Source organism: Littorina saxatilis, linkage group LG4 (assembly GCF_037325665.1).
Source record: "Littorina saxatilis isolate snail1 linkage group LG4, US_GU_Lsax_2.0, whole genome shotgun sequence".
NCBI classification, from domain to species: domain Eukaryota; kingdom Metazoa; phylum Mollusca; class Gastropoda; order Littorinimorpha; family Littorinidae; genus Littorina; species Littorina saxatilis.
In genome coordinates, this window is record NC_090248.1 from 1,954,131 (window position 1) to 1,981,630 (window position 27,500).

Sequence of the window (27,500 nt, forward strand, 5' to 3'; positions counted from 1 at the left end):
TTTGGCCAAGCAATCTTCGACGAAGGCCGGACTTTGGTATTGCATTTCAGCTTGGAGGCTTAAAAATTAATGCATGACTTTGGTCAATATCTGAAAATTGTGTTTAAAATTATTTTTTTATAAAACGATCCAAAATTACGTTCATCTTATTTTTCATCATTTTCTGATTCCAAAAACATATAAATATGTTATATTCGGATTAAAAACAAGCTCTGAAAATTAAAAATATAAAAATTATGATTAAAAAAAATTTTCCGAAATCGATTTAAAAACTATTTCATCTTATTCCTTGTCGGTTCCTGATTCCAAAAACATATAGATATGATATGTTTTTGGATTAAAAACACGCTCAGAAAGTTAAAACGAAGAGAGGTACAGAAAAGCGTGCAATGCAGCACAGCGCATCCACTACCGCGCTAAACAGGCTCGTCGATTTCACTGCCTTTTGCATGAGCGGCGGACTACGGTCATTGTGAAAAAATGCAGTGCGTTCAGTTTCATTCTGTGAGTTCCACAGCTTGACTAAATGTAGTAATTTCGCCTTACGCGACTTGTTTTTTTTTCTTGGTTTGAAAAAAAATCAAAATTGTCGGAGCACTTGTTTACAAGGAAATCTAACATGTTTGCATTATTTTGAATTCATAAGAACTTAAGGAATGCATTGCAATCATTTTGCACGGGTTGTTGAAAGTAAACATTTGATAAGAATATTTCCAAACTTGATGAACAAAATCAGTCATTAAAGCCACACTCAGCTTCCCGTAAACCATCAGTTTCTGGTCACAAAGACACTGTCAGGATTTAACACACACTACACACACCCTTTCGCTTAAACACTCACCGCTTGAGACCATCCTAGGTACCCTACGTAAAGAACAAGCATTTTTCAAAGTGTATATATTTTTGCGTGGCCAGATGTATTGTCTAACCCTTTATCGTACGCCTCGTTTTGGCGCTGGAACTAATTTTTAATAGATAAATGATAAATTGACAGCTTGTTACACAAACATTCTTAAATCATAAAATATGTCTTTTCTCATCAAGACAAGATCGGTACAATTCGAAGTTTTGAAAGTTTCAAAAAAGGGAGCCCGGAAGCTGATCACGCAAGGTCGTGTTTTTCAAGCAGACGAATTTTCTGCATAGTGCTTGCTTGTTTGAAGCCATCCGCCACCGATACGTTCGTGTGACTCGCCGTCGTTTGTTGCATTTTAGATTCAGAGGTACACAATTACGTGCTATTGCAGATACAGCGAGTCGCGTTTAAATCACAAACTGACGACTAAATTATGAAAAAAGAAAAGTGGGTCACACGGGTTCACGATGGCTCACGGGTAAAATAAACCATGAAATCTGGTGTTTGTTTACGCAAGCTAAATAGCCATTCACACGAAATGTGTCATTTAATTAAATCAAATGCTGTTGTTAGTGTGCTCCATAAGGTTAGTACTGCTTTTTTCGTGAGAAGATTAAAAATCGTTCTGTAAACCATTTGAGGCAGACTGGGCCTTTAATCTGTCCAACTTCTAAGATGAAATGCAAACCCGTACTCCGGGCCGGGTCAATATGTTTTTATTACCAACATGTCAATCAATTGTGTTAAAAATTGTGTTTGCTACAACGGGGCCTCAACTTCCGAATATGACGCCATTAAAGGCAACTATCGCAAACATGAAGAAGAAAAATCGTCTGGTGATATCATCTGGAAGGATTGAAATACATTTTATAAAAATCTGCCAGGTAGTCTTCTTGTAATCACTTTGCACGTTGTGTGTGTGTGTGTGTGTGTGTGTGTGTGTGTGTGTGTGTGTGTGTGTGTGTGTGCGTGCGTGCGTGCGTACGTGCGTGCGTGCGTGCGTCAGTGCGTGCTTGCGTGCGAGCTTGTGTGTGTGTGTGTGTGTGTGTGTGTGTGTGTGTGTGTGTGTGTGTGTGTGCGTGCGTATGTGTGTGTGTGTGCGTGCGTGTATGAAAGAAAAAGAGAGAAAGACAGAGAGCGTGCACGTTGGTTTTCGATTTGTTTGAAATCATCGAGTGCATGTCTGAAGGCAATAAATATTCTTAGCGTACTGCATTTGCTTGAAATAAAAATGTGTTCTACCCGCTTGTCGCCGCGCAACAGTACTGTCTTGGGTAGGTGCCACAACACCCGCTTTTACATGTTACTGCAGAATCGTAGTCAGTTCTGCAAATGTCCTCTGCGTTGATCACTGGAAGCAAAACAGTTTAGGTGAAAATACATGAAGTAAAGGACAGTTCAAGTCAAGACAGAAGACACGTGGAACACAGTGGAACTTTCAGCCATTTGTTTTCTAGCAGAGTGCGTTCTCTTACATCCAGCTGTCATGCAGGAGTTGTTGCCCTTTACATTTACTACAATACAGAAGAACACAAACTGACATACAGATAGGACTGAGGAAAAGCAAGGCAGATTGACAGGAAGACAGACAGGATGATAGACAAAAAGGCAGACAGAGAGACTGGAAAACGAACAGCAAGACAGACCAGAAGCAGACCTGTTTACACTACGTTTTGACCATAGAAAACTACGATTGTTTTTAAAACTACGTAACTATCCATTGTGATCATTTACTACGTATTTTTATTTCTCCCGATTACGTTTTTCGGTTGCAGCAAAAGTACGATGCAACTTTTTGCCCAGCTGTCTTTTCTCTGCTTATCACGTTCAGAAACACAGCCGCCCGGTTCAAAGAATCGTCGTAACGAGCACTGCACTGCTCGCAAGCCAGTACTTCTAAGTGTGAAGAGCGGGTGCCCAACTAATTGAACGCGATCTGAACGCGTCCGCCATATTGCCGCAATCATGTCTTCTTCGAAGCGAACCAGAGACTCGAAAGAGCATGAAACAGACGAAGATCTTGAAGTACTAGAAGATGGAGACACTGATCACAAGAATGCGTTGCCGAAGACAATGACAATGACAATGACAAATTCTTTATTAACGAGGGTAATGGCATGGTGCTTTTTTACATCCAGTCCTCGCCCATGGGAGGGTTTAATCTAATGATAATACCTTTTAAAAATGTTGGAATATCAATTAAAGAAGTAATAAAAAAACAAACGACAAACAAGCAAACGATTAACAAACTAAACAAACAAACAAAAATATAAATACAAACGAACATGACATATTATTGTCAAAGGCATAATGAAAACTGTTTCAAGCAACAAAAAACGTGTCAAACTTCGAGGGAAGAAAAAATCCGTGAAACTGAGGAGTCAATGAAACAACTACGTTGCAAGTAATAACAATGTAGCATATCGTTACATAAGTCATGTTATGAAATTAATTAGGTACATTTATCTACTGAAACGTGTAAAAGGTACAAATAAGGCATCAACAATATAAACAGGTTCAGGCTAAGTGAGAACGAAATGTGCCACGTATAAGGAATGAGAAATATCTGTCTTTAAAAGTCTTGGCATTGACAGAATGTTTAAGACCGCTTGGAAGTGAATTCCAAAGATTAGTCCCCAAAAAGAGTAGGCTGGACTTAAAAAGATCTATACGAGGCCGGGGAGCATACATTTTTGTCGGGTCTCTCAAATTGTGGGAAGTGAATTGAGAAGAAAGAGGTGCAGGCGCTCTTGCAATTATGCGTTTATGCATCAAAACGCCTTTATGAGTACATGAGTCTTGATTTAGAAGGAAGGATGTTTAAAAGTTTATAGTCTTTGTTGGAAACCGAGACTTGTAATTAAATAACTTTGATTGCTCTTTTATGTATACTGAATAAAGGTTTCAGATTTTTTTCACTCGCACAATCCCATCGTGTTAACGCATAATCAATGATTGATTGAATGTGAGCGTTAAAGAAAAGGTGCCTGCCTTGCCTGTTCAAGAAGTGTTTTATTCTGGACAACAAGTAAAGCCTCTTGGAGAGTATTTTACAAACTCCTGTAACGTGATCAGTCCACAATAAATCGTTATCAAGAATAGCACCTAGAACTTTGTGTTTATTAACTTCTTCAACAATGTGATTATCAATCGTTAAAGGTGGAAGTTTAGATTTTAAGTTTTGGCGTTTTTGCCTGGTGGTAATAAGCATGCTTTTTGTTTTGTCTGGATTAAGAGCCATGTGGTTTAATTCGGTACACGCTAAAAACTTGTTAACACTTTCTTGAAGTTGTTTTGACAATACCTTCACATTTGAGCGAGAAGTGTGAATAGTGGTATCATCAGCGAAGAGTTCACAGTTACTGCTTATGTGTAGGGGAAGGTCATTAATGTAAATCGTAAAGAGAAGAGGGCCGAGTACAGATCCCTGAGGAATGCCGTAACCTACCGACTGCATGCTAGACATAGAGCCGTTGGCGCACACAGCTTGTGCTCGATCAGAAACAAAAGACTTGATTAACGATATTGTATTATTTCTAAGACCGTACAGCGCGAGTTTCCTAAGAAGTAGGTCATGATGAATTACATCAAATACTTTAGCAAAGTCAACGAAGAGAGCAGCACATAATTTATCTTCGTTGATCTTGCTCAACCACTGATCAACTAGAGAAACAAGTGCTGTGTGGCATGAATGATGAGTTCTGAACCCGGACTGATTTGGGTGAAATAAAGCATTTTCGTTAAAATGTGACATAATAAACTTGTTGATATGTTGTTCCAACGGCTTTGATAAAACCGATAAAATAGATATTGGCCTGTAATTAGAGGGTTCTGTTTTAGACCCTGACTTAAAAAGTGGAATAACTTTAACCTGCTTTAACACAACTGGAAAATAACACTTGTCTATACAGAGATTATGCAGGTAAGTTAAAGAATCAGCAAGTACAGGGGCTGCTAATCTAAGAATCTTCCCGTCCAGACTGTCAATTCCATGGGTTCTTGTTTGCTTGAGGTGCATGAGTGCATTACATACTTCTGTTACAGTAATAAATGGAATGTTTGATTGCGACATTATATTTTTAGATTCACAAAAATCTGTCAGAACCTACAAATCATTTCAATGAGTTTTGTCTTCGGGAACGACTTTCTCAGCTATGTTAGAAAAATGTTTATTCAGTTCCTCGGAGGATATGTCTTTACCAACAGAGCACTTGGATGTTGATTGTTTATTTGTTAACTCATTTATTGCCTTCCACATTGACTTAGAATTTTGTTTTGATGATGTAAGTTCCTGAAAATACTTTTTCTTTTTCCATCGCTTCATAGATGTAACTTTGTTTCTCTGATCTCTATAGTATACTCTTTTTTTCAAAATATCGCGATAATCAGCTGCCTCTTGCAATTCTTGATCAAACCATTTTGGTTTCAATTCATGCTTAACCCTCTGGGTTTTTAATGGAGCGTGTTTGTTATAAACCTTTAAAAAGCATCATGCCAATATCCAAAAGCTTCGTCCGGATCAGTCAAATTATAAACATTTTCAAGTGGGGAGTGCAACAAATCCTCAAGAAAATCTTCCTCATTAAATGTTGAAAACGAACGATATGTTATTGTTTTGTGACCAGCGTGAGGGACTGTTTTTTTTTATTTATTTATTTTTTTTTATCGTGAGGGACTGTTACACCTTCACGTCCCACAGAAGCAAGTTGGATGCATTGTGCACTCAGTGGGACGTGGTGTTTTCGGTCAAAGCAAGCGGCTTGTTCGACTGCAAGTACCACATCGTTGTTGTGTTCATTAAATTGTGCAATTTCTAGAGGCATTTGTCTCATTTACAAGTATGCATGCGAGCAGTTGATTTTATTTCTTCATGCAAAGTTGAAAACTACTCATTAAGTTACCAAACTACTCATGTTGGACCCCCAGACCACTCAAAGGACACCTAGGGGTATAACAGGTCTGCAGAAGACTCACAGGAAGACAGACCAGAAGACTCACAAGAAGACAGACCAGAAGACTCACAAGAAGACAGACCAGAAGACTCACAAGAAGACAGACCAGAAGACTCACAAGAAGACAGACCAGAAGACTCACAAGAAGACAGACCAGAAGACTCACAAGAAGACAGACCAGAAGACTCACAAGAAGACAGACCAGAAGACTCACAAGAAGACAGACCAGAAGACTCACAAGAAGACAGACCAGAAGACTCACAAGAAGACAGACCAGAAGACTCACAAGAAGACAGACCAGAAGACTCACAAGAAGACAGACCAGAAGACTCACAAGAAGACAGACCAGAAGACTCACAAGAAGACAGACCAGAAGACTCACAAGAAGACAGACCAGAAGACTCACAAGAAGACAGACCAGAAGACTCACAGGAAGACAGACCAGAAGACTCACAAGAAGACAGACCAGAAGACTCACAAGAAGACAGACCAGAAGACTCACAAGAAGACAGACCAGAAGACTCACAAGAAGACAGACCAGAAGACTCACAGGAAGACAGACCAGAAGACTCACAAGAAGACAGACCAGTAGACTCACAAGAAGACAGACCAGAAGACTCACAAGAAGACAGACCAGAAGACTCACAAGAAGACAGACCAGAAGACTCACAGGAAGACAGACCAGAAGACTCACAAGAAGACAGACCAGAAGACTCACAAGAAGACAGACCAGAAGACTCACAAGAAGACAGACCAGAAGACTCACAAGAAGACAGACCAGAAGACTCACAGGAAGACAGCCAGCCAGGATAGCAGACCGGCAGACAGGGAGAATGAGACATACTCAGCCTGGAGGATATGAAAATAGATAAGTAAGCAGCAAGTATTGTCGAAAGTATAACATCACTTCTAATTAAATTTCGAATTATCAACAGTGAAATTCGGAATAGAAGATGTGTGAACCATCATTAAATATGACTCCCTGACTCGCTCAAGACTCAAGATTGTACTGCCCATGCAACAAAAAGAAATTAATATTTGTGAGGAACAAAAACACATCTTTTCTCATGTGAAGCATACAATATTACATACCTGTGCAGCTGCACAGGAGAGCCAGGAAAAACAAGAACCGTCCTGTCATATGACCCATCTTGCGTCGTTTGTGGGAATAAGACATGATTATGCACAACTGTAACAGACGCTTAGCTGAGCCAGGACCCAAGCTGTTTCTCTGTAAACAGTACATATTACAGGCGCTGTGCTTCTCGTTAAAGCCACCAGCGCTCCATCTCAGATCTATCCAAGATTTTAAATGTGATAGAAACATCCTTCCACTTGGAAATATACCTGACATCAACAGCCTGACTGCGTTGTTTCTTCTTCTTCTTCTTCTTCTTCTTCTTCTTCTTCTTCTTCTTCTTCTTCTTCTTCTTCTCTTGCGTTCATGGACTGAAACTCCCAAGTACACTCGTGTTTTGTGCACGAGTGGGGTTTTCCGTGTATGACCGTGTTAACCCCGCCATTTAGGCAGCTATACGCCGCTTTCGGGGGATGCATGCTTGGTAATTTCGTGCCCACCGAACTCTGATTTTCCAGTGCGCATTTGGTCGTGTGCTTGCGTGTACACACAAAGGGGGATAAGGCACTACAGGTCACACAACTCCCCACCCTTAACCCTATAAAATGTGTCTAGTGTAAAGGATGCCTTTGTCCAATGGGCCGGGAGGTATGTAGGGGTGCAGACGATGATGTGGAATTGTACGACAAGGCGTCTACCTTTAAAGACACCCAGCCGGCCTTGACAATCCTGTCAGTGCCATCCAGGCGTGTAATGCCTTAATGATATCCGATACCGATACATGCACAACCTTACGTTTAAAGTTGAAGCCACCGAAACGCTTTGTCCCCTTCTCGGTAGGCATGCAGAAGTAGTGACACAATGCCTACGTGACGTCATTATTCATATTATGACGTCTTGTCGAACATTGTTTTGCTCTTGGCGTGACAGATTTCACTTGAAAAGAGAGAGTCAACAAGAGAAGTCTTGGATTTGTTTGTTGATAAATGTTGTACGTCTTTACGAGTGTTCACTTCAAAACATGGACACAAATCTCCCGCCTTGTTGCGTACCTTGCGGGGTGGTCAGTTTGGGCGAATAAGTGTGTATCATCACGGATGTTTCCTTCAACACGAGTATCATGGATGGGAAGTTGTCAAATGCTCTCTTGATTGCTCCGCTCAACGAAAAAGCCTCACTGAATGACGGACCGAGACCAACCACGCCACATGCATGTGCAGATCGGGAGACATGAAAATTCTTATTAAAAAGGTTGATCTGTGCTGGTATATCCGACAGTTGAAGATATCCTTGTACGTTGTCTTCTTCATCATCCAACATTTTCTGGTACATGTAGTCGCCGAAAAGCAAAACTAGGTCCAGGTCTTCTTTCGTCCACGTCGACATGTCTTTGATCTCAGCATAGGCAACCGCAGAAGTGGCCATTCCAACACATTGTCTGCCCCTCGTTCGGTCATTAAATACACTGGATCCCTGATGGTAGGTTGCCTGTAGAACTGTAGAACTGTTCGTGGTGTCTTTGATCTTCTTGCAGTGGCCTTGGCAGGTTGTGATGGCGCTCTTTTTCTGGACTGAGATGCTGTTTTCTCTGCTTTCTTTTTCTTTGCACTGACGTTTTCTTCAATGATGTTCTTTTCTGGTGTATCAGTGAGAATGCGACTGGATCCCAAAGGTCGTCCTTTACGCTTGCGAGAGTTTTTCGGAACACTAGCGTGTGGTCTTACATCTGCTGGTGCATGGGAGAAGCTAGATTCTACTTCTTCTACTGATATTGGAGGAGATGGTGGTTGTTCTTGTTGGAGAGGCGACGCTCGTGGTTGTTCTTGTTGGAGAGGCGACGCTGGTGGTTGTTCTTGTTGATGAGGCGGTTCTGGTAGCTGTTCTTGTTGGCAAGTCGGCTCTTGGGGTTGTTCTTGTAGGTGAGCCGATTCGGCTTCCTCTGCTAACTCTTTGGAGAACATCTCACTGTCAAGAGGATAGATTCCTGTGGCTTTGAAGCCGCTGATTATGTTTTCCATTCGGAAAGCTCTGGGATATGCACTCCCAAGAATGGTGGACACATGATGAATCGTGGTCCTCGTCCCCGGATGCATGTACATCCACCTTGACAGGGCCTTGTTGTATTCAGTTTTCAAAGGCCCGAACACTCCGACATCAAGGGGTTGCATCCGATGTGTACAGTGTGGTGGAAGGCTTAATAGCACCACCCCCTTCTCCCTGCAATGGTTGATAGCTGCCAGGGAAATGTGGGACTCGTGGTTATCCAGTATCAGCAAGACCTTGTTGTCAGGCGAACAATTGACATGCTCAGTAAAATGTTCCAAACATTCCACAAACAGAGACTTTGTCATCCAGCCGCCAGAACGTGAACCCAGTCCTTTTGTCCCTGGAGGTGCATTTATTGTCATATGGTCATGGAAATTCACCCGCGGAAATATCAGACAAGGCGGGATGCTGTTTCCAATGGCATTGACAATTGCCAACATAGTAACAAGTTCACCTCTCTCCTGTGACACTACCTGAGACACCTGCTTTACTCCCGACTGCGCCAAGACTTTAGTCGGTTTTAGGGACGTCATCAAAGCGGTTTCATCCGTGTTGAATATCCTGTCAGGGGTCAGGGTATGCTTTTCGTAGAGATGTTGAAGCTTCTTGAAAAACTCGTCAACGTTGTTTCTGTTGAACGCCATCATCCTCGCCAAGCTGACTGCTTCTGGGATTCGAATTGATATCTCTGGATGCCTTTTGCGAAATGCCAAGACCCAGTCTTCACCTGCACGTTTATTCCTTGTCCAGCTTGGAGGACAGACTTTTAGGTTTTTGTTTGCGAGATCAAATGCGAGTGATCTCAAAGTCATTGAATCGATAGGAAATCCATACTTTGAAGCCTGGATTATGTATTCCACCAACTCCTGTTCTTCGGCATTCGTAAAGACTTGTCGAGTGTTGCACTGAGATGTCAAGGAGGAGATTTTGCCACGGGACATCGCTCGCCCAAGGCTACTTTTCGACACAGAAAACATCCTTGCAGCCTCGCGAAATGACAAACCTTCTTTCACAGCTTCCACCGCATCCTTCATATTTTGCACTGGTTTTGAAGTCCATTGCGTCTTTCTCTTGTATGTTCTCACCATCTGAAAGTCGACAAAAGATTTAAGACAAACACTACACAAACTACAGAGAGAGAGAGAGAGAGAGAGAGAGAGAGAGAGAGAGAGAGAGAGAGAGAGAGAGAAAAAGAGAGAGAGAGAGAGAGAGGTTAACACAGCATGGTTATGCCAACACCGAATTAATAATACCACACCGTCTCTTTCTCTCTCTCTCTCTCTCTCTCTCTCTCTCTCTCTCTCTCTCTCTCTCTCTCTCTCTCTCTCTCTCTCTCTCTCTCTCTCTCTCTCTCTCTCTCTCTTGCATAACACCAATGTTACACAACTTATCAACTTTTAATAATTAAAGACATAGACAAACACTCTAAGGGGGCAGGGTGGGTCAAAGCTGGGGCAGGGTGGGACAGTCCCACCCTGCCCCAGCCTTGTCCCACCCTACCCCGTCCCACCCTGCCCCAAGGCGGTTAATTTGATAAAATGAAAAAATGGCCACAGATCTAACGTGTAAACATCTTTGAAATGTTCGATAAATATGAGTGAATAATGACATAATCTGGTTATATATGGTTTAATAGGGTGCGTAAGAAGACATTATATACAAATAAGAAGTTTGTGACAGTCGAAAATTTACTTACAGTGCTTCTTTTCAGGCAAACATCGACTGCTGGCAAACGTCTGTGCCCACACCATTAACAGTTGGCGCCAGCCTGGCTGAGTAGTTTCCCTTCATGGCGGCAAATTCAAACTTTAAAAAAAAATCAAGATAACATGGCTAAATTGCGCTGTCCCACCCTGCCCCGTGTCCCAGGGTACCCCAGTCTCCCCTACGTGCCATTTATGCCAAACTGCACTTTATAAAAATCTTCCCACGGGCTGTGCACTGTTGGCGTGTGTCCGGGTGAAATGGTGTTTATACTCATCCGGTGTAACACCCATTGTCAATAACAAGCGACCAATAGATTTTCAAAAGTTTTCCCAAAAAATGTGTGGCTTTTTGTTCAATATTTGTATTTTTGTGTCGCTTAATCGTTCACCAGGGATAATGAGTGCCCGTTTTGTCGTACTATACATGTGTGTATTGAAGCTACATGATGGTAACGTAGATGACGGTAACAGAGATGACGGTAACGGAGATGACGGTAACGGAGATGACGGGCGCTTGCATTTCAACTCTCAACAGAGCCAGGAGTCACCGGACGGCCCTGCCAATATTGTTTTTCCTAGTTTGCTCCCGTAGGCGAAAATCATATCGCAAGTTGAAACATTTAGTGTTGCTCTTTTGCTAGAACATAGATGACTGTGATGGACCCTTCTAACCACCCACCCCAGCCCACCCCAGTCTATGATTCTCTTAGTTACCTGGGACGCACCTCAGCAGTAAGCAAAGCCCTGTAAATAAAATACAAAATGTTGAAGGTGTTTCGTTTGTTTGTTTTGGTTTTATTTTTCAACATCATTGTGGGGCGTTTAATCACATACCATTCATCCATCCACTCACAATATTCTTTCCCTCATTTTCTTAGAATTCTACAAATCATAGTGCAATTAATAATACGATGGATATTCGTGTGAGAAAAGTGTATGTGTCTGTTTGTCTAGCTGGCTGGTTGTTTGTTCAGTCAGTTGGTCGATCGGTCTGTATGTATTTGCGCGCTGCAAGATGAAATTGATTCATTGTGGTGACAGACGCCTGTATCAGTTACATCCATCAATAAATCACACAAACTTGTTCTGTCGAATATCATATTAGATGATACGCAGTGAGCCATAAAGTCCAACATTTGTAAGTACACTGAGCACAAAAAGTTAAGGATATTTTTTCATTGGCAAAGCCCGGTAGCTCAGTTGGTAGAGCACTGGATTTGTGATCGAAAGGTCGCAGGTTCGAATTCAGGCCGGGACGGACACGGGTCAACTTTATGTGCAGACCCAGAGACGGAAACCATGTCCCACCCCCGTGTCATCACAATGGCACGTAAAAGACCTTGGTCATTCTGCCATAAGTGCAGGTGGCTGAATACACCTAAACACGCAGACACTTGGGTAGCGCGACTCCGTTGCTGCTAGCTTTCCACTGGGAGGAAGCGACCCGAATTTCCCAACGATGGGACAATAAAGTAATGAAATGAAACAGCAGTCTTTTGGTCAAACACATTCGTGTATCTGAAGATTAGTCTTTGTTCTGCTAAAACTTTTTTTCTTTTTTTTAAGCAATATTTGTGACCCTCCACCACCGGATGAGTCGCATGTCACCTTTGCATGATTTTCATATTTGTACATTTTCCTAAAGAGTTTTTTATGCTCTATCCAGTGGTGAAAACCGTTTTAGAAAAGAGCGACAAATGTGTGAGTTATAAGCCTGTGACTAAGGTGACCCTCACACTGTTACCAGACACTCTCCGGACTTCTACCAAGCCTAGCGCAGAACCGCGCGAGGTGACATGCGACTCATTTCGTGGTGGAGGGTCACATTTGGGTATGAAGTCAGAGGTTCTTGACCACGCCTAACCTCACAATTTTGTTTTATGACGGCATGATTCAATTTCAACCGTCCAAACGGTGACTCCAACTGATCGATATTTAACATTCTTGACATCAGAAAGTTTATTTGGTGTCTTACCTAACAGGTTGTTTACATTTCCTCTTAATCCGCCGCGCAGTCAGGCTGAGCTAGCGTGTGAAAGAGAGCGACCACAATCCTGGAAAACGGCAAGAAATCCTGTTTTCTGATGGGTAGCTGCAGCCTGTGTATGTATGTGGGTCTGCGTATCAACCAAATATCCTGCTTGGGCATAGCGAGATTAGATTAACTCTATAAGCGAGATTAGATTAACTCTATAAGCGAGATTAGATTAACTCTATAAGCGAGATTAGATTAACTCTATAAGCGAGATTAGATTAACTCTATAAGCGAGATTAGATTAACTCTATAAGCGAGATTAGATTAACACTATAAGCGAGATTATATTAACTCTATAAGCGAGATTAGATTAACTCTATAAGCGAGATTAGATTAACTCTATAAGCGAGATTAGATTAACTCTATAAGCGAGATTAGATTAACTCTAGAAATCAGGGTTTGTATGGGTTGTGAAAGAGTGAATGCCCTTGGTTTTAGTGAGGCAAGCTTTCTACACAGTCATGCTCCTTTTTCACATGTTTCAGACACACCTTTTGCTAATGACTTACAAGGCTCTTGACAAATGATGACTGTTAAACTGATGAGTGTCATTTATAGAGGTGCGCTAATCTCAGAAGAAGATGGAGTTTGAAAGCTCTAACTTAAAAGTTGTAAAAAAATTACATTTTCTCACGTTTTTACCACGTAATGACCTTGTTGTGTGTGACCTTAAATTATCACAAGGGTCAACTATATTTGCGTCATGTCTAGCGTTCATAAAGCCCACCTGTGTAAAGTTTCAAAGCTCTCGCTTTAACAACTGCCGAATAAAGGAACTCATTATGTAGTTGTTCATCTAGGGATAGCCTTGAAGACTGCAAGCCTAACGCTGACGATCACAAAGGCTGTCCTGCTACTCAGATGAGTCACAAGGTTCGTTTTTCAAACATTCAGCAGCTGTACATTGGCTCTGCGCACGCGTGTGTTTGTGTGAGTGTGTGTGTGTGTGCGTGCGTGCGTGCGTGCGTGTGTGTGTGTGTGTGTGTGTGTGCGTGTATCTATGTGTGTGTGTGTGTGTGTGTGTGCGTGTGTGTGTGTGTGTGTGTGTGTGTGTGTGTGTGTGTGTGTATGTGTACGTGTATTTATCTGTGTGTGTGTTTGTGTGTTTGTGATCATGACTCTGTATGTGTATGTCTGTCTTCTTGCGTATCAGTTTTATTTTGTTCATTCACTTGTTTTGTTTGTCTTCTTCTTACCTTCAGTTAAGTATCTGACTCTTAATATTATCAATATTGTTGTTGCCCGTGATTGAAGTCTTTCTTTCCGATCATCTTGTTAATAAAGCGCCTTGGTATAGCGACTTCAGCTGCAATGAATGCGCAACGCTCATAAATAAACATGATTTATTCCGTGATTAATTCACAGACACGTGCCACAGATGAATCTTAATTAGTTTGGATATGTAATTATGCTGTTTTCCGAGAAAAAAACAAAAACCCAGATAGCAGCTGGGCCAAATCAGATATTACGAAATGTTCATCCATTGGCTCTTAAGTAAAGGCCTATCTTGTTAAAATGTCGTCAACTTGTCATTGCGGTAAGCACATAATTATGCGCGAGAACATATATTACTCGAATGAACCCACGCACGCATGCACATATGCATGAATACACACGCAAACGTACAAAAACGCACGTACATTAGCAAGCACATACACACGCTCCCACGTACACACACGTACACAAACACACACACACACACACACACACACACACACACACACACGCGCGCGCGCGCGCGCGCACACACACTTTTAGTATCGTTGAAAAGTACTGATTATTTCAAAAAATGTACATACGGCAAAATCAATTTTTGTTCAGAACTCTTTTTACATTTAGTCAAGTTTTGACTAAATGCTTTAATATAGAGGGGGAATCGAGACGAGGGTCGTGGTGTATGTGTGTGTGTGTGTGTGTGTGTGTGTGCGTATGTGTGTGTGTGTGTGTGTGTGTGTGTGTGTGTGTGTGTGTGTGAATGCGTTCGTATGTGGGTGCTTGCGTGTGTGTGTGTGTGTGTGTGTGTGTGAGTGCGTTCGTGCGTGCGTGCGTGCGTGTGTGCCTGTGGGTGTGCCTGTGTGTGTGTGTGTGTGTGCATGTGCGTGTGTGTGTGTGTGTGTGCGTATGTGGGTGCGTGCGTGCGTGCGTGCGTGTGTGTGTGTGTGTGGATCCGTCTGTCTGTCTGTCTGTCTGTCTGTTTTTCTGTGTGCGTGTGTCCCTGCGTGGGAAAGGTGAGTGTGAATGTGAGTGCGTTTGTAAGCAGGGGAGTTTTTTGTTTTGTTTTTGTATGCGTCGATGTGCGCGTGTTCAGTTAGGACACGCAGACAATGAAATTGCAGAACAATATCCAGAGAAGTTAAAGACTATGCCGAACAGGTTCTGTTGCGTGGTGGCTGCATCGGCTGATATCGAGCTTCCATTGGCTTTGCTGTACGTTCTGACATTAACAGTTGCAATTATCTGAAAAGAGAATATCGAGTCTTAAGAAAACAAAACAGCTGCATACAATATTTAGAATTGTCATCGTGTAGTTATTGATCGAGTCTTGGTTTGCCGTTGTACGAAGTTTGTAACGACATGACACAGATTCATTGTTAAGGTTATTTAAATTGTAATGCTTGATATACCTCGCAAAAATAAATTCTTTAAAAATTGCTCGCTCTTTACGGAGGGCACCTAGTATGTTCTCAAGTGGTGAGTGTTTAAATGAAAGGGTGTTTGTAGTGTGTGTAAAAGCCTGACAGTGTCTGTGATGGTTTACGTGAGGCTTACTGTGCCTTTAATGAGTTGGCTTAAGATCGTGCTTTTTTACATTCAAGTTATGACTGGATGTTTTAACATAGACAAGCGGTTGTGATGTGTGTGTGTGTGTGTGTGTGTGTGTGTGTGTGTGTGTGTGTGTGTGTGTGTGTGTGTGTGTGACTTGGAATAATAGGCCGCGAAAGGTAAATATGCGCCGAAATGGCTGCAATCTACTGGCCGTATAAAATTTCATCTCACACGGCATCACGGCAGAGCGCCTAGAACTGTACCCACGGAATATGCGTGATATAAGCGTCATTGATTGATTGATTGATTGATTGATTGTGTGTGTGTGTGTGTGTGTGTGTGTGTGTGTGTGTGTGTGTGTGTGTGACTGTGTGTGTGTGTGTTGGTGTGTTTGTGTGTGTATATATATAAATTATGTATATATATGTGTGTGTGTGTGTGTGTGTGTGTGTGTGTGTGTGTGTGTGTGTGTGTGTATGTGTGTGTCTGTGTGTGTGTGTGTGTGTGTTTTTGTGTGTATGTGTGTGCGTAAGTCTGTGTCAGTGGGTGTAGGCTTGTGTTTCTAGAGCGATTCCATGAAAACCACTGGGCACATCGTCATGAAACTGTACACACTTTTAAATTCTTTCAAATAATACCCACAGACGGGTCTTTTTATTTTGTCGCTACTTTTCTTTGATTCTGTAAATGACGACGTCATATCCGGCTACTAGTGAAAGTTAAGGCACCACTGTCACGCCCTCAGTTTTCTATCAAAGAGATTGACGTTTTGGTCAAGCATACTTCGACGAAGCCCGGACTATGGGATTGCATTTCCGCTTGGAAAATTAATAATAAATTAATGAGTTTGGTCATTAAAAATCTCATAATTCTGATTAGAATCAACTTGTTATATATCCCCAAATAATGTCATTTATTCTTTATCATCACCTGCATCCACAAGCATTTTATGTTATGGCTGGGTTAAATGCAAGCGCATACAATTAAACAATTTTTTTTTTTAAACAGAAACGCGCACTTTCTAGTAAAGCGCTGTAATGTTCTGCCCTGTACTGGCGATCAACCGGCACGGTTGGCCTAGTGGTAAGGCGTCCGCCCCGTGATCGGGAGGTCGTGGGTCCGAACCCCGGTCGGGTCATACCTAAGACTTTAAAATTGGCAATCTAGTGGCTGCTCCGCCGGGCGTCTGGCATTATGGGGTTAGTGCTAGGACTGGTTGGTCCGGTGTCAGAATAATGTGACTGGGTGAGACATGAAGCCTGTGCTGCGACTTCTGTCTTTTGTGTGGCGCACGTTATATGTCAAAGCAGCACCGCCCTTCGTGGTCGGCTGGGAACAAACAAACTGGCGATCAGCGGGTCGGTTCGATTTTCATGTGAATGTGTCAGCTCTTCCTCGGCCGCGGGGTATATATCTGTAAAGTTATTGTCTTCGTGAAATCGAGTACGTTCAGTTTCATTCTTTGAGTTCGACAGGTTGGCTAAAAAGTATTGATTTTGCTTCACGTGACTTTTCATTTATTTATCGCTGCATGGTGGTTCATATAAATGGAAGAATGCGACAGCGACACTGTTGTTAGATTACAACAGGGAACAACGCTAGACTTGTTCATACACGCAATGTATCCCTGGTAGATAAGCCTGCTGGATTATGGAAATACTGTTTTCAGTGATATAAGTACCCGGAAGACCTGTTGTACTCTTTTTGAAATAGGATGACTAGGATGAAAAGGTTTATGGACAAGAAAGGAATTGGTTCTGATGAAATACCACCTATTGAGCATAACGGTAACATTTATTATGACAATGAAGGAAAGGCGAACGTTTTTAACGACTTTTTTGTACAGCAAGCCACTCTGGACAATGTAAATGATGACCTGCCTGTTCCTTTCCTTGATTGTGAATTGAGCGAGCTAAACCTGTCCGTCGAAGAGGTGATTAACATTATAAAAAGTCTTGATACTAGTAAAGCATGCGGCCCAGATCACGTACATAATAGGCTACTTAAAGCAGCAATCAGTATTATTTCACAACCGCTTACAGCGCTGTTTAATCGTTGCCTGAACGAAGGACAACACCCTATGTTATGGAAATATGCACATGTTACTCCGATATTTAAAAAAAGGATCCAAAATGAGTTGCTTGAATTATAGACCTATATCATTGTTAAGCTGTGTGGGGAAAGTGTTTGAAAAGTGTGTCCACAACCATATCTTTAATTTTGTGAAGTTGAATAACATAATAACGCCTGTGCAGTCTGGTTTTATACCATAATCCGAAGTAACGAAGGCATTATAGTAAGCTAACTTATAGGCTTCTAAATTTAGTTCAGCCTATATGTACGCTCGTAAAACAAAATATACACACGACTATTTCGCTTTGCGTGTGACTAACATTATAACATAACTTTCCTGCCTTATTATGTTTTTATGTTGCTTTTTAATGTAATATTGTTTATCCTTCTGTTAAACGCAATAGTTTAAATAACAACTTGTATTCGTGCTCAAAGAGACAATACTTACCTGAAAAAAACGCAGCAGTACAGGTGGTTTTTATGGACAGGGGATTTATGAAGTCGTAAAAGTCTTCGCGGATCCTTTGGCCCCCCACAGACAACTAAAGGTTCGCTCTGGCAGAGGTCTCTGTCACGTACAGTCGGACCTGTCTACTACAGTCGAACATACCCTGGAGACCACCTGTCCATAGAGGCCACCTGTTCATTAAGACCACCCCAAAGGATCCGCGAAGACTTTTACGACTACATAAATCACCTGTCTATAAAAACCACCTGTCTCTAGAAAGCACTTTTGCTCAGTCCCTTCGGTGGTCTCTTTAGACAGGTTCGACTGTACCACCGAGGATACAAATCAAACGGGTTGTTGACGTAAAGCTCTAAAAGTCCTTCAGGAATCGAGCCACAATGGAATATTTTCATGTTTCCGTAAAAATGTTCATGTGACAAATTTGGTTATCAGATTATCATGTTTAGCTATGGGGATAATTATAATTTCCACACGAAAATGGTAACCCATGGTTTGCTTGCCGGTAAGCCGGCATACTATTCGTGAAAATGTTTCATATGTTTGGACAACGTAATGAAAGAGTGTGCTTGAATTCGTACTCGCATGTTTACATTCAGTCAATACTTGACTGAATGATTTAACGAGGGCGGAGGGTGGAGTTGTCTCCCGAAGTGTGCGTGTGTGTGAAAAGCAAATCTGTCTTCCGATTTTTGAAAGGGCTATTTGATGACGTCATATTTGCCATATTACAAAAGTTGAGGTGTAACTGTCATGGCCACATTTGTTTAATCAATTTGATTGAAATTTGTATCGCACAATCTTTGACTCGGGCGGACTATGGGATTGCATTTCAGCTTGGTACCTTCAAAATTCGTTCACGAATTTTTCTTTCAAACTTTGTGCAACCCCCCCCCCCCCTTCCCCGCCCCTCCCCCCCCCCCTATTTTTTCTTTTATTATTGTGTAACACTCTCGACTTTCAGTTTTAATTTAGAAAATGTAATTGTGGGATTTTATGTGTTACAATGAATAACACAAAAAGCAGAATATATGTTTCAAAATCTTTTTCTTTTCTTTTCTGTCTTTTCTTTTCAAACAAACAAATTTCCCAGAATAAAATACAAGAACAGTGTTAAACTCAAACCCGGTAAAACCCAAACCCGGTAAAACCCAAACCCAGTTAAAACCCAAACCCAGTGTTCGTAAGTTGCTTCACAAAATCTCAGAACAAAAACCACTCAGTCAGACAAATGTGAAACCCAGACTGGTTGGCTCTGAAATTAAACACAACGTTTCCTTATTACCACACAACAAAACACAAATAACATTTAACCAATGCTACTAGAGGCTAGTAATTATGACTAATAATTACCACATAGTTACTGTGTTCAAACACACCACCATCTTTCTATCATTCCACATTATCAACTAGAAACAGCTGATATTCAGACATTTCTTGACTTACTATTTATAAACAGTAATCTTCTCCCTAACACAGGAGTAACATTTTGCCTACTGTGATCAATTCCATCTTCATTGACAGAAACAGAAAGACTATATGTTATCCTACAAGACAGTGACTAACCATCTTAGATTTACTTTGTAACAATACCACACATCACTATGTGTTCCACTCCACCATTGCTACAAACTCAAAATTAGCTACAAGAAGTGTCCATGCATAGTCACATTTATCTGCAGTGATAAACTGACCATTATGACCAAACTTCTTCTAATCACAATATCCAAATCACTTGGAATGAAATCTCACCTCAAACAAAACACTAGTCACAAACACATTTTTTCCATAAAACAGCGGCAGCCAACTTTCCAATAATGCAATGCGCTTTCGGTTATTCCCGAGCATGCGCAAAACTTTTTTTTATTTCAAATTTCAAAATATAATCAAAACTAAATTTCTTTACAAAACCTAAACCCTATTTAACTTCAAAACATCAGTAACACACTTATTTTTCCGTCTACACACTTCATACAAAAAACTACAACCAAATATACAAATATTCTGCACCGTTTCTGTGACAGGTGCTTCTGTCAAAAAACCCACAACATGGTCAAATTACAAATATTTCAGTTTCGGAACAGATTTAAAAAAATAACCACTCCAATTTATAATATTTATCTTGCTAAACTAATAACTAATCATACGTCAAACAGATGACAATGTAAAAATCAGTATTCACCTGATTTAAAACCAAAATGTTGTCCAGAGGTTTCACACCATCTTGGCGACTTCTCAGCAGAGGGCGGAAGTGACGTTGAAATTCTAAAAATTGAACATGAAGATTTTCTAATAAATATCTTAAAATGAAATAAAATATCTTTACAACTTATTAAAGTTTATAATGAATACCTAATCAAAAACACTTTTGAAACAGCTTGAACAATTTTATCTAAATCCAAAAATATAAACTGAGTTAACCAATTTAAAAAGACGAATGGAAGGGAGGTAACAATCAATGTCCACATTACCCAAAAAACAAGTTGCTTCCCTTTAACTACTAACCTAGATCTGTGTACATGTTCAAAACAAGATAGGTTTTGAATGTGTTACATTTGCATGGTCATTCTACCGTTTTTAACCAAGAAGAACGCGACAGCGACACCGTCGTCAGGTTACAACGGGGAACAACCCTAGACTTGTTGATACACGCAATGTTCCCCGGGTAGATCAGCCTGCTGGATTTAACGACATATTGTTTTGGGTAATATAAGTACCCGGACGATCTTTTATACTCTCGTTTAAATCTGATGACTTAATTGTGTGTGTGTTACCATTGTACTTACAAGTCAACGTAATCATGTGCATGATTGGCTCCCGTGTACCCTGGTGTGGAATAATAGCCTGCCAGACACTCACACTCACACACACACACACACACACACACACACACACACTCACACTCACACACACACACACACACACACTCACACACACACACACACACACACACACACACACACACACACACACACACACACACACACACACACACACACACACACACGCGCGCTGTTGAACAATAGATTTTATTCAAAACAAACGATCAATAAATCACAAGGTTGTAAACTTGCATATATATGACATTTTCAAAATAGTACAGATTTGCCTCGTTTGGCTCTTTTGGTTATCTTCCATGTTAGAAACATCGTACATGACAACTCAAACGTAATATAAAGTAGTAAAATCAAAAGATATAGGCCTATCTGTTGGAAATGTTAACCCGGTGGTGTTGATAGATTTAGCAAAATAAAAAGATACGTTTTCAAAATATCACAGATTTGTCGCTTTTCGTTTTTTCTCCCTCTTTTTTTGAATTGTGTTTCTCTACATGGCGAATCGAAAAACAAGAACGGTATATAATAATTAGAACGTTATATTTATGACAAAACGTTAACTGTTTTTGAATGCTCTACAGGACGAGTCAAACCTTTTGAATCAAAACTATTTGTCAAAAATTCAAACCGGGATCTTTAAGTACCATTTCAATACATTACAAAGTATCACATCGAAGTCACTTTCTAACGATAACTGTCCCTTTTAGAGGACGTTTGCATGACTGACCAAACACGCTTTCTCTTTCAATCAAAAAAATCTATTTGAACCCAGAAGCTGGATGTTTGAATAAATGTAGCTAAACATAACGATACATTGTCGACAGATTTACCCTTTTTGTCGTAACCTTCCCCTTTAGACAAATGTTGACACTGAGACTGTATTTCATTTTTTGTCATTTCATTTCTTTCATATCCCAATGCGTGAAAATTCTGGTTGCTTCCTCCCAGTGGAAAGCTAGCAAGAACAAGAGTCGCGCTACCCAGGGGTGTGTGTGTTAAGGTGTAATCAGACCACCTTCACTTATGGATGACCGAGGTCTATTTATTCCATTATCGTGACACGGGGGTGGGACATGTATACCGTTTCTGAGTCTGCACATGCAGTTGACCCGTGTCCGTCCCGGCCTGGATGCGAACCCACTACCCTAGGATCACAAATCCTCCACCAACTGAGCTACTCCTCCCCCCCCCCCCCCCAACCCCTTGTATTTGACATGCATTGATGATGATTGTCATAGTTGGCGGTTATATATTTTAAAACAAAATCATAAAACTTGAATACACCTCAGTTACTAATAAAGCTGGTGAATCATTGGAAATATGTTCATTTAATGGGATTCAGCTTATTAATTTTATGGTGTATCATAGTTTAATAATAGACTGGTTGCAATGGGTGGCGAGACAAAACATGTGTATATATTATCTGAATAGTATTGTTCGTTGTGATAAAATAGAGTACACGCTCAAAAATGGGTATATGGCACACACAGAAAAATGAAGGGAAAAAAGTGTTCAAAAATAAACTTTAAAGCAACGCATTGCTTTGTCTGATTATTGCCCACGGTCAGCCTTGCTGTCGTTATCTTAATTCTTACTTTGCTGGAATAAAGCCAAACATGTTAATGGCGGTTAGATTCAGGAATCATGAGCAATTGTGAGGAGAGAAAATGCACAATATTCAAAATCATGACGTTTTACTTTGTTTAAACAAGGCAAGTGCAAACAATCAATTCAATACTGTTGGAGCATATTTGAAGCAGTTTTGAAGAAAAGGGACACCACCCAGTCAGGGTCTATCTTAGAACAGCTTGGATAGCGCCCCCTGATCTAGATGAAGAAGGCTAACATTAATGGTGTCTCATTTCTTCAAAAGCTTTCGTCCGTCTAATCCGATCTTAGAATCTCTTTTAATTAAGAGCACGGTTGTGAGCTTAACTAGTTGTGTTTCCATGGTTTCAATTAAATGTATGCGGCATTATTATTTGTAACATTTTTGAATAAAATTGTTTAAACCAAAAGCTAGTTATTTGAATGTGTTGAGCTTCTTCAGATTTAAGACTTGGTCGAGAAAGCAGCGGTAGCAGAGAGATGCAACGACCCGGGAGCCGCGTGCTGTGTCGGGGGGTAAGCGGGGTTGGAGTAGGAGTAGGGGGGAGGAACTGCCTGGCCGTACGGAGTAGGCTGCATCTGCTGGGCTCCCATTGGCTGGCTGTAGGTGTTGCCTGAATACTGATTACCTTAAAACAATGGAGAATATGAGATTATTTAAATCAAACCATTCAAAACCGCATAACTATGTACAATACAAGGCAAGAAAGTTTAACAAAATGTGAAATAATCGATGCAATAGAATCCAAGAACAATAACATATGCATAGCACTTTAGCTGAAGCGCTAGGCAATTCTCCATTAGCAAACATAAGTTCCAATGATACAATAAAAACACATCAAAACACGACTCAGTACAGTATACCACAACATCACAACACCACACCACACCACCACACCACACCACACCACCACACCACACCACCACAACAACACCACACCACACCAAAACACACCACAACACAACACAACAAACACAACACCACACCACACCACAACACCACACCACACCACAACACCAAACCACACACACCACAACACAACACAACACAGCAAAATGCAGTGAGACACATACTTGTATTTGCGCTGACCACTGAGATGTTGTTACCAGGCTGTACAACTGGACTGACCACTACCCGGCCTCGCTGACCTTTCTTGATACACACGCAGACGATGGCCACCAGGACGCAGAAAACCACTATGGTACCGAACACCCCGCCCACATACACCCCGACGTTGACAGGGCTGACAGGAATGACAGCAACATTTTCAATTAGCACAACTGCATAACATCCCCCCAAAAAAGCGTATGCATGTCTTCATATTTTTCAAACAAGTCTTTATTAAAGGCACAGTAAGCCTCCCGTAAACCATCACAGATACTGTCAGGCTTTTACACACAGGTGACAAGCACCCTTCCATTTGAACGCTCACCAAACGGGAACATCCTAGGTGCCCTACATAAAGAGCGAGCAATTTAAAAAAAAAATTGCGCCGATTGCTCAGAGACAATCGGACCGTGGTGCGTTTTGGCGCTAGACCTCACTTTTAGAATCTAAATAATAAATTGACAGCTTGTTACACAAACATTCTTAAATCATCAACAACAACAAAATTTCATCAAGACAAGATCAGTACAATTCGAAGTTTTGAAAGTTTGAAAAAAGAAAAGCCCGGAAGCAGGATCACGCAAGGTCGTGGTTCTCGTAGCAGACGACGGTTTAGAGGCATCGCCAGTTCCTCTGAACAGTCAAAAGTCATCGCTAGAGTTCTTGTGAACCACAGCCGTTTGTTTCGTGCATAGTGAGAGGTACATAATAACGTGCTATTGCCGATAAGCTCACATCTAGTCGCATTCAAATGACTAACTGACGACTACATTGCGAAAAAGGGAAACTGGATCACACGGGTTTACGATGGCTCAGGGGTAAGATAAACCACGCAAAAATAAATTCTTTGAAAATTGCTCGCTCTTTACGGAGGGCACCTAGGATGTTTCCGTTTGGTGAGCGTTCAAATGGAAGGGTGTTTGTACTGTGTGTAAAAGCCTGACAGTATCTGTGATGGTTTACGGGAGGCTTACTGTGCCTTTAATCAACAACAAAAATAGTGCCTAACTCAGAAACGAGAACGGCAGTTTTGTTAACGTAACCGTGACAAATGGGAGAATGCAGGCTGGTCAACCAAAGATTAACCTATTTTCGTGTTGCTCTGACATGTATGTTTTTTTACATTTAGTCAAGTCTTGACTAAATGTTTTAACATAGACGGGGAATCGAGACGAGGGTCGTGGTGTGTGTGTGTGTGTGTGTGTGTGTGTGTGTGTGTGTGTGTGTGTGTGTGTGTGTGTGTATGTGTGTATAAAGTGATTCCGAGGAAACTACTGGACCAATCTTCATAAAACTTCACATGAGAGCGGTTTTTTCCTTTTTTGGATATTATTATGTATTTGATGACGTCATATCCAGGTTTTTGTGAAAGTTGAGGAAGCACTGTCATTCCCTCATTTTTCAACCAAATTCATTGACATTTTGGTAAAACAATCTTCGACGAAGTCCGGACTATGGTATTGCATTTCAGCTCGAAATCTTAAAAATGTATTAATTAGTTTAATATGTTAAAGTTGTCATTAATATCAAAAGTTTAGTAACAGATTAAACAATGGCTGCATTGTATTCCTCATCTTCTCCTGAATTCAAAAATGTATAGATATGTCATGTTCACTGTAACAATGTGCTCAAAATTACAAAAAAATAGGTTCAGTAAGTACAATACGGTCGCATGCTTTGCGGAGACGAGCGTGTTCCGTCTCGGTATTGTTAGCCGAGACTATCTAAATGTATCTCGTAGTCTTGGCGATGACTGGTTTGTGTTGTTGATATTTTAGTTTGAAACCGATTGAATAAATGGTTTTTGGCTCACGTAAGTGTAGCCTATGCGATCGTAACTTTGTCTGTCTGTGCGTGTGTGTGTGTGTGTGTGTGTGTGTGTGTGTGTGTGTGTGTGTGCGTGCGTGCGTGTGTATGTCTGTGGTAGAAACTTTAACATTTGACTAAACACCGAAATACTCATTTCACCTGGTTATTTTTCAAGCAACATCTTCAAAGTATTGAACCAATGATCAACATTTTGTCGGCATGTGTGTAGTTAAAGTGTGTATCCACAGAAAACGGGTGGTAGGGGGTTTTGGGCGGGTAAAAGCAGGTGACTGGTTTGTGTCGTGTGTGGTATGTAGACCAGGTCAGGGGTCAAGATCAGGTCAGGTCGCGTGAAGGATTGTGGGAAAAGACTCACTTTCCAGTTCTCACCTCTGCATTCGCTGATTCGGGGAAGACGATTTCACATTGTTCGATTTCTTGGCTCAAGAAAAATAGATAACGAAGATACCAAAGCCAAAGGACATTTCCAACAGTTTGATCTGCACAGCGTGTTTCCAGTGTCTGCGCAGGGAAGATCAGCTGTCGAAAGCGCAGTGTCGATCTGGCTGAGTCGTGTCCCAGGGCCGGACCAAATGAGTTGTAAGGGGGGGAGGGGGTTCCTCCTTTTTTGGAGGGGCAAATCAGCGAAGTGGCATGCTCCCCCGGAAAAATTTTGAAAAACGGTTAAAATCTGTGCAATCTGGTGCATTCTGGGCCTTGTTTTGAGGGTTAAGAGCAGCATTGTTTTGGTGCTAAAACTAGTAAAAAAAAAAAATAACACTCAAACCAAGGTACATGCTTTTTCCAGGGGTGGGGTTCCGGAACCCCTGGAACCCCCCCCTGGGTCCGGCCCTGTGTCCCCAGTAACAATGTAAGTACAGACAGATCTAGTGTCTCCCACTCATAAAGCGTGTCACATAAGCTTACTGATCATTCGTTTTGTTTAATTTCTTTCTATTTCAGCAGACACGGATATGAAAAACAGTGCTAGGCAGTCACCTCCAGTGAAATTAGTTGATCTAAACTGCCTGTAATGTTTGGATGTCTTTGTTCTTGGTTCGATTTATGTGAATTTCAAGACTTGCAGTAGAGTCTTAAGTTAACTCTGCCCATATAAAACTGTCTACTATTTACTTGAACATGCAGATATAAGGAAACGGGATGAATCTGTTCTCAAAGTCAAAATTATTACGATTTTGCCTCAGTTTCAAAACATGCTCTGTCATGGTTTTGTCTGTAAAATGTGGTGCCTTTCTTCAGACAATTTGTGAATGCTAGATCTAGATCTGTATCGCGTTTCATTCCAGACTCCTCTCTTTGATTGTACTATTTGCTGTTTACGCACTAAGCTTATCACGATTCGTTAATGTCCGTAACGTTTGGTAAACTCACCTTGCAACAGCTTCCTTGGCTTTGTTGGCATTTTTTTTCAAGGCAGCACAACGTAAGATTAGCTTCTGTTGGACAGCAGGTAGATCTAGAATGCGAGTTTTGAAACAACGACAGTCGTCCAAAGAAAGCTTGCTGTGGAATTTTGTTCTACATAATGGCACATGTGATTCTGTATTTTTCAGCGGTTAATGTTAATGGTTTATTTTTTCCTCTGTTGATTTCTTTCTTCTGAGTTGATCGTTATCATTCAAACAAGACCATCAGATAGCAAGGGTGGATCCAGGAAAGGGGGGCACACCCAAACTGTTTTTCACGAACTTGAAGGCGCGAAGTGAATAGGACTGTGAATAGTGTGTTGACTGTGTTGACCGTCAGAATTATTTTAAGAACCAGGCTGCTGCAGTCAGTTGACATGTTTCGCATAATGTAGGATTCCCATGCATGCTGCATAGGTAAAGTAGCTTGTATAACCCGACTATTCAGTATCAAAACACTGTTTTTATTTGTGTAGGTTGTAGTCATCGTATTTTGCCTTTTGTTTCAGAAAGGAGGATAAGCTACAACAAGATCGACGCTATGTCAGATATGCCTCAGCCACATGACGACTTCTGAATTTAGATCCACTCGGCATGGTGACAAGTCTTGATGAAAAGTATATGACTGAGGACAGCAGTGGAAAAAGTGACCACATGGCAGGTACCCATTGCTTAGTGTCTGCAGTGCAAAAGACAGATAAGCTGATGGTAGATTTCCAAATGAACACAGCAC

At 41.2% G+C, this 27,500-nt stretch overlaps 3 protein-coding genes across 4 annotated transcripts in view; all 3 read right to left on the bottom strand.

The window, feature by feature from the left end:
- Nucleotides 1-6,954, bottom strand: part of LOC138963750 (uncharacterized) — a 10,681-nt gene extending 3,727 nt beyond the window's left edge. The window contains exons 1-3 of the mRNA XM_070335599.1: nt 6,901-6,954; nt 6,599-6,657; nt 2,099-2,207 (exon numbers count right to left, since the gene is read on the bottom strand). Of these exons, the coding sequence (XP_070191700.1) occupies nt 2,099-2,207; nt 6,599-6,650 (161 nt within the window). The 5' untranslated portion in view covers nt 6,651-6,657; nt 6,901-6,954. The remainder of the gene's footprint in view (nt 1-2,098; nt 2,208-6,598; nt 6,658-6,900) is intronic.
- The window catches only part of LOC138963773 (intraflagellar transport protein 122 homolog), a 336,636-nt gene that overhangs the window by 55,391 nt on the left and 253,745 nt on the right, over nt 1-27,500 (bottom strand). The gene's annotated exons all lie outside the window — the stretch shown is intronic.
- The window catches only part of LOC138963781 (uncharacterized), a 19,868-nt gene continuing 13,356 nt past the window's right edge, over nt 20,989-27,500 (bottom strand). For both annotated transcript variants that reach the window (XM_070335636.1, XM_070335637.1), the window contains exons 3-4: nt 23,498-23,667; nt 20,989-23,052 (exon numbers count right to left, since the gene is read on the bottom strand). In XM_070335636.1, the coding sequence (XP_070191737.1) occupies nt 22,868-23,052; nt 23,498-23,667 (355 nt within the window). In that variant the 3' untranslated portion in view covers nt 20,989-22,867. The remainder of the gene's footprint in view (nt 23,053-23,497; nt 23,668-27,500) is intronic.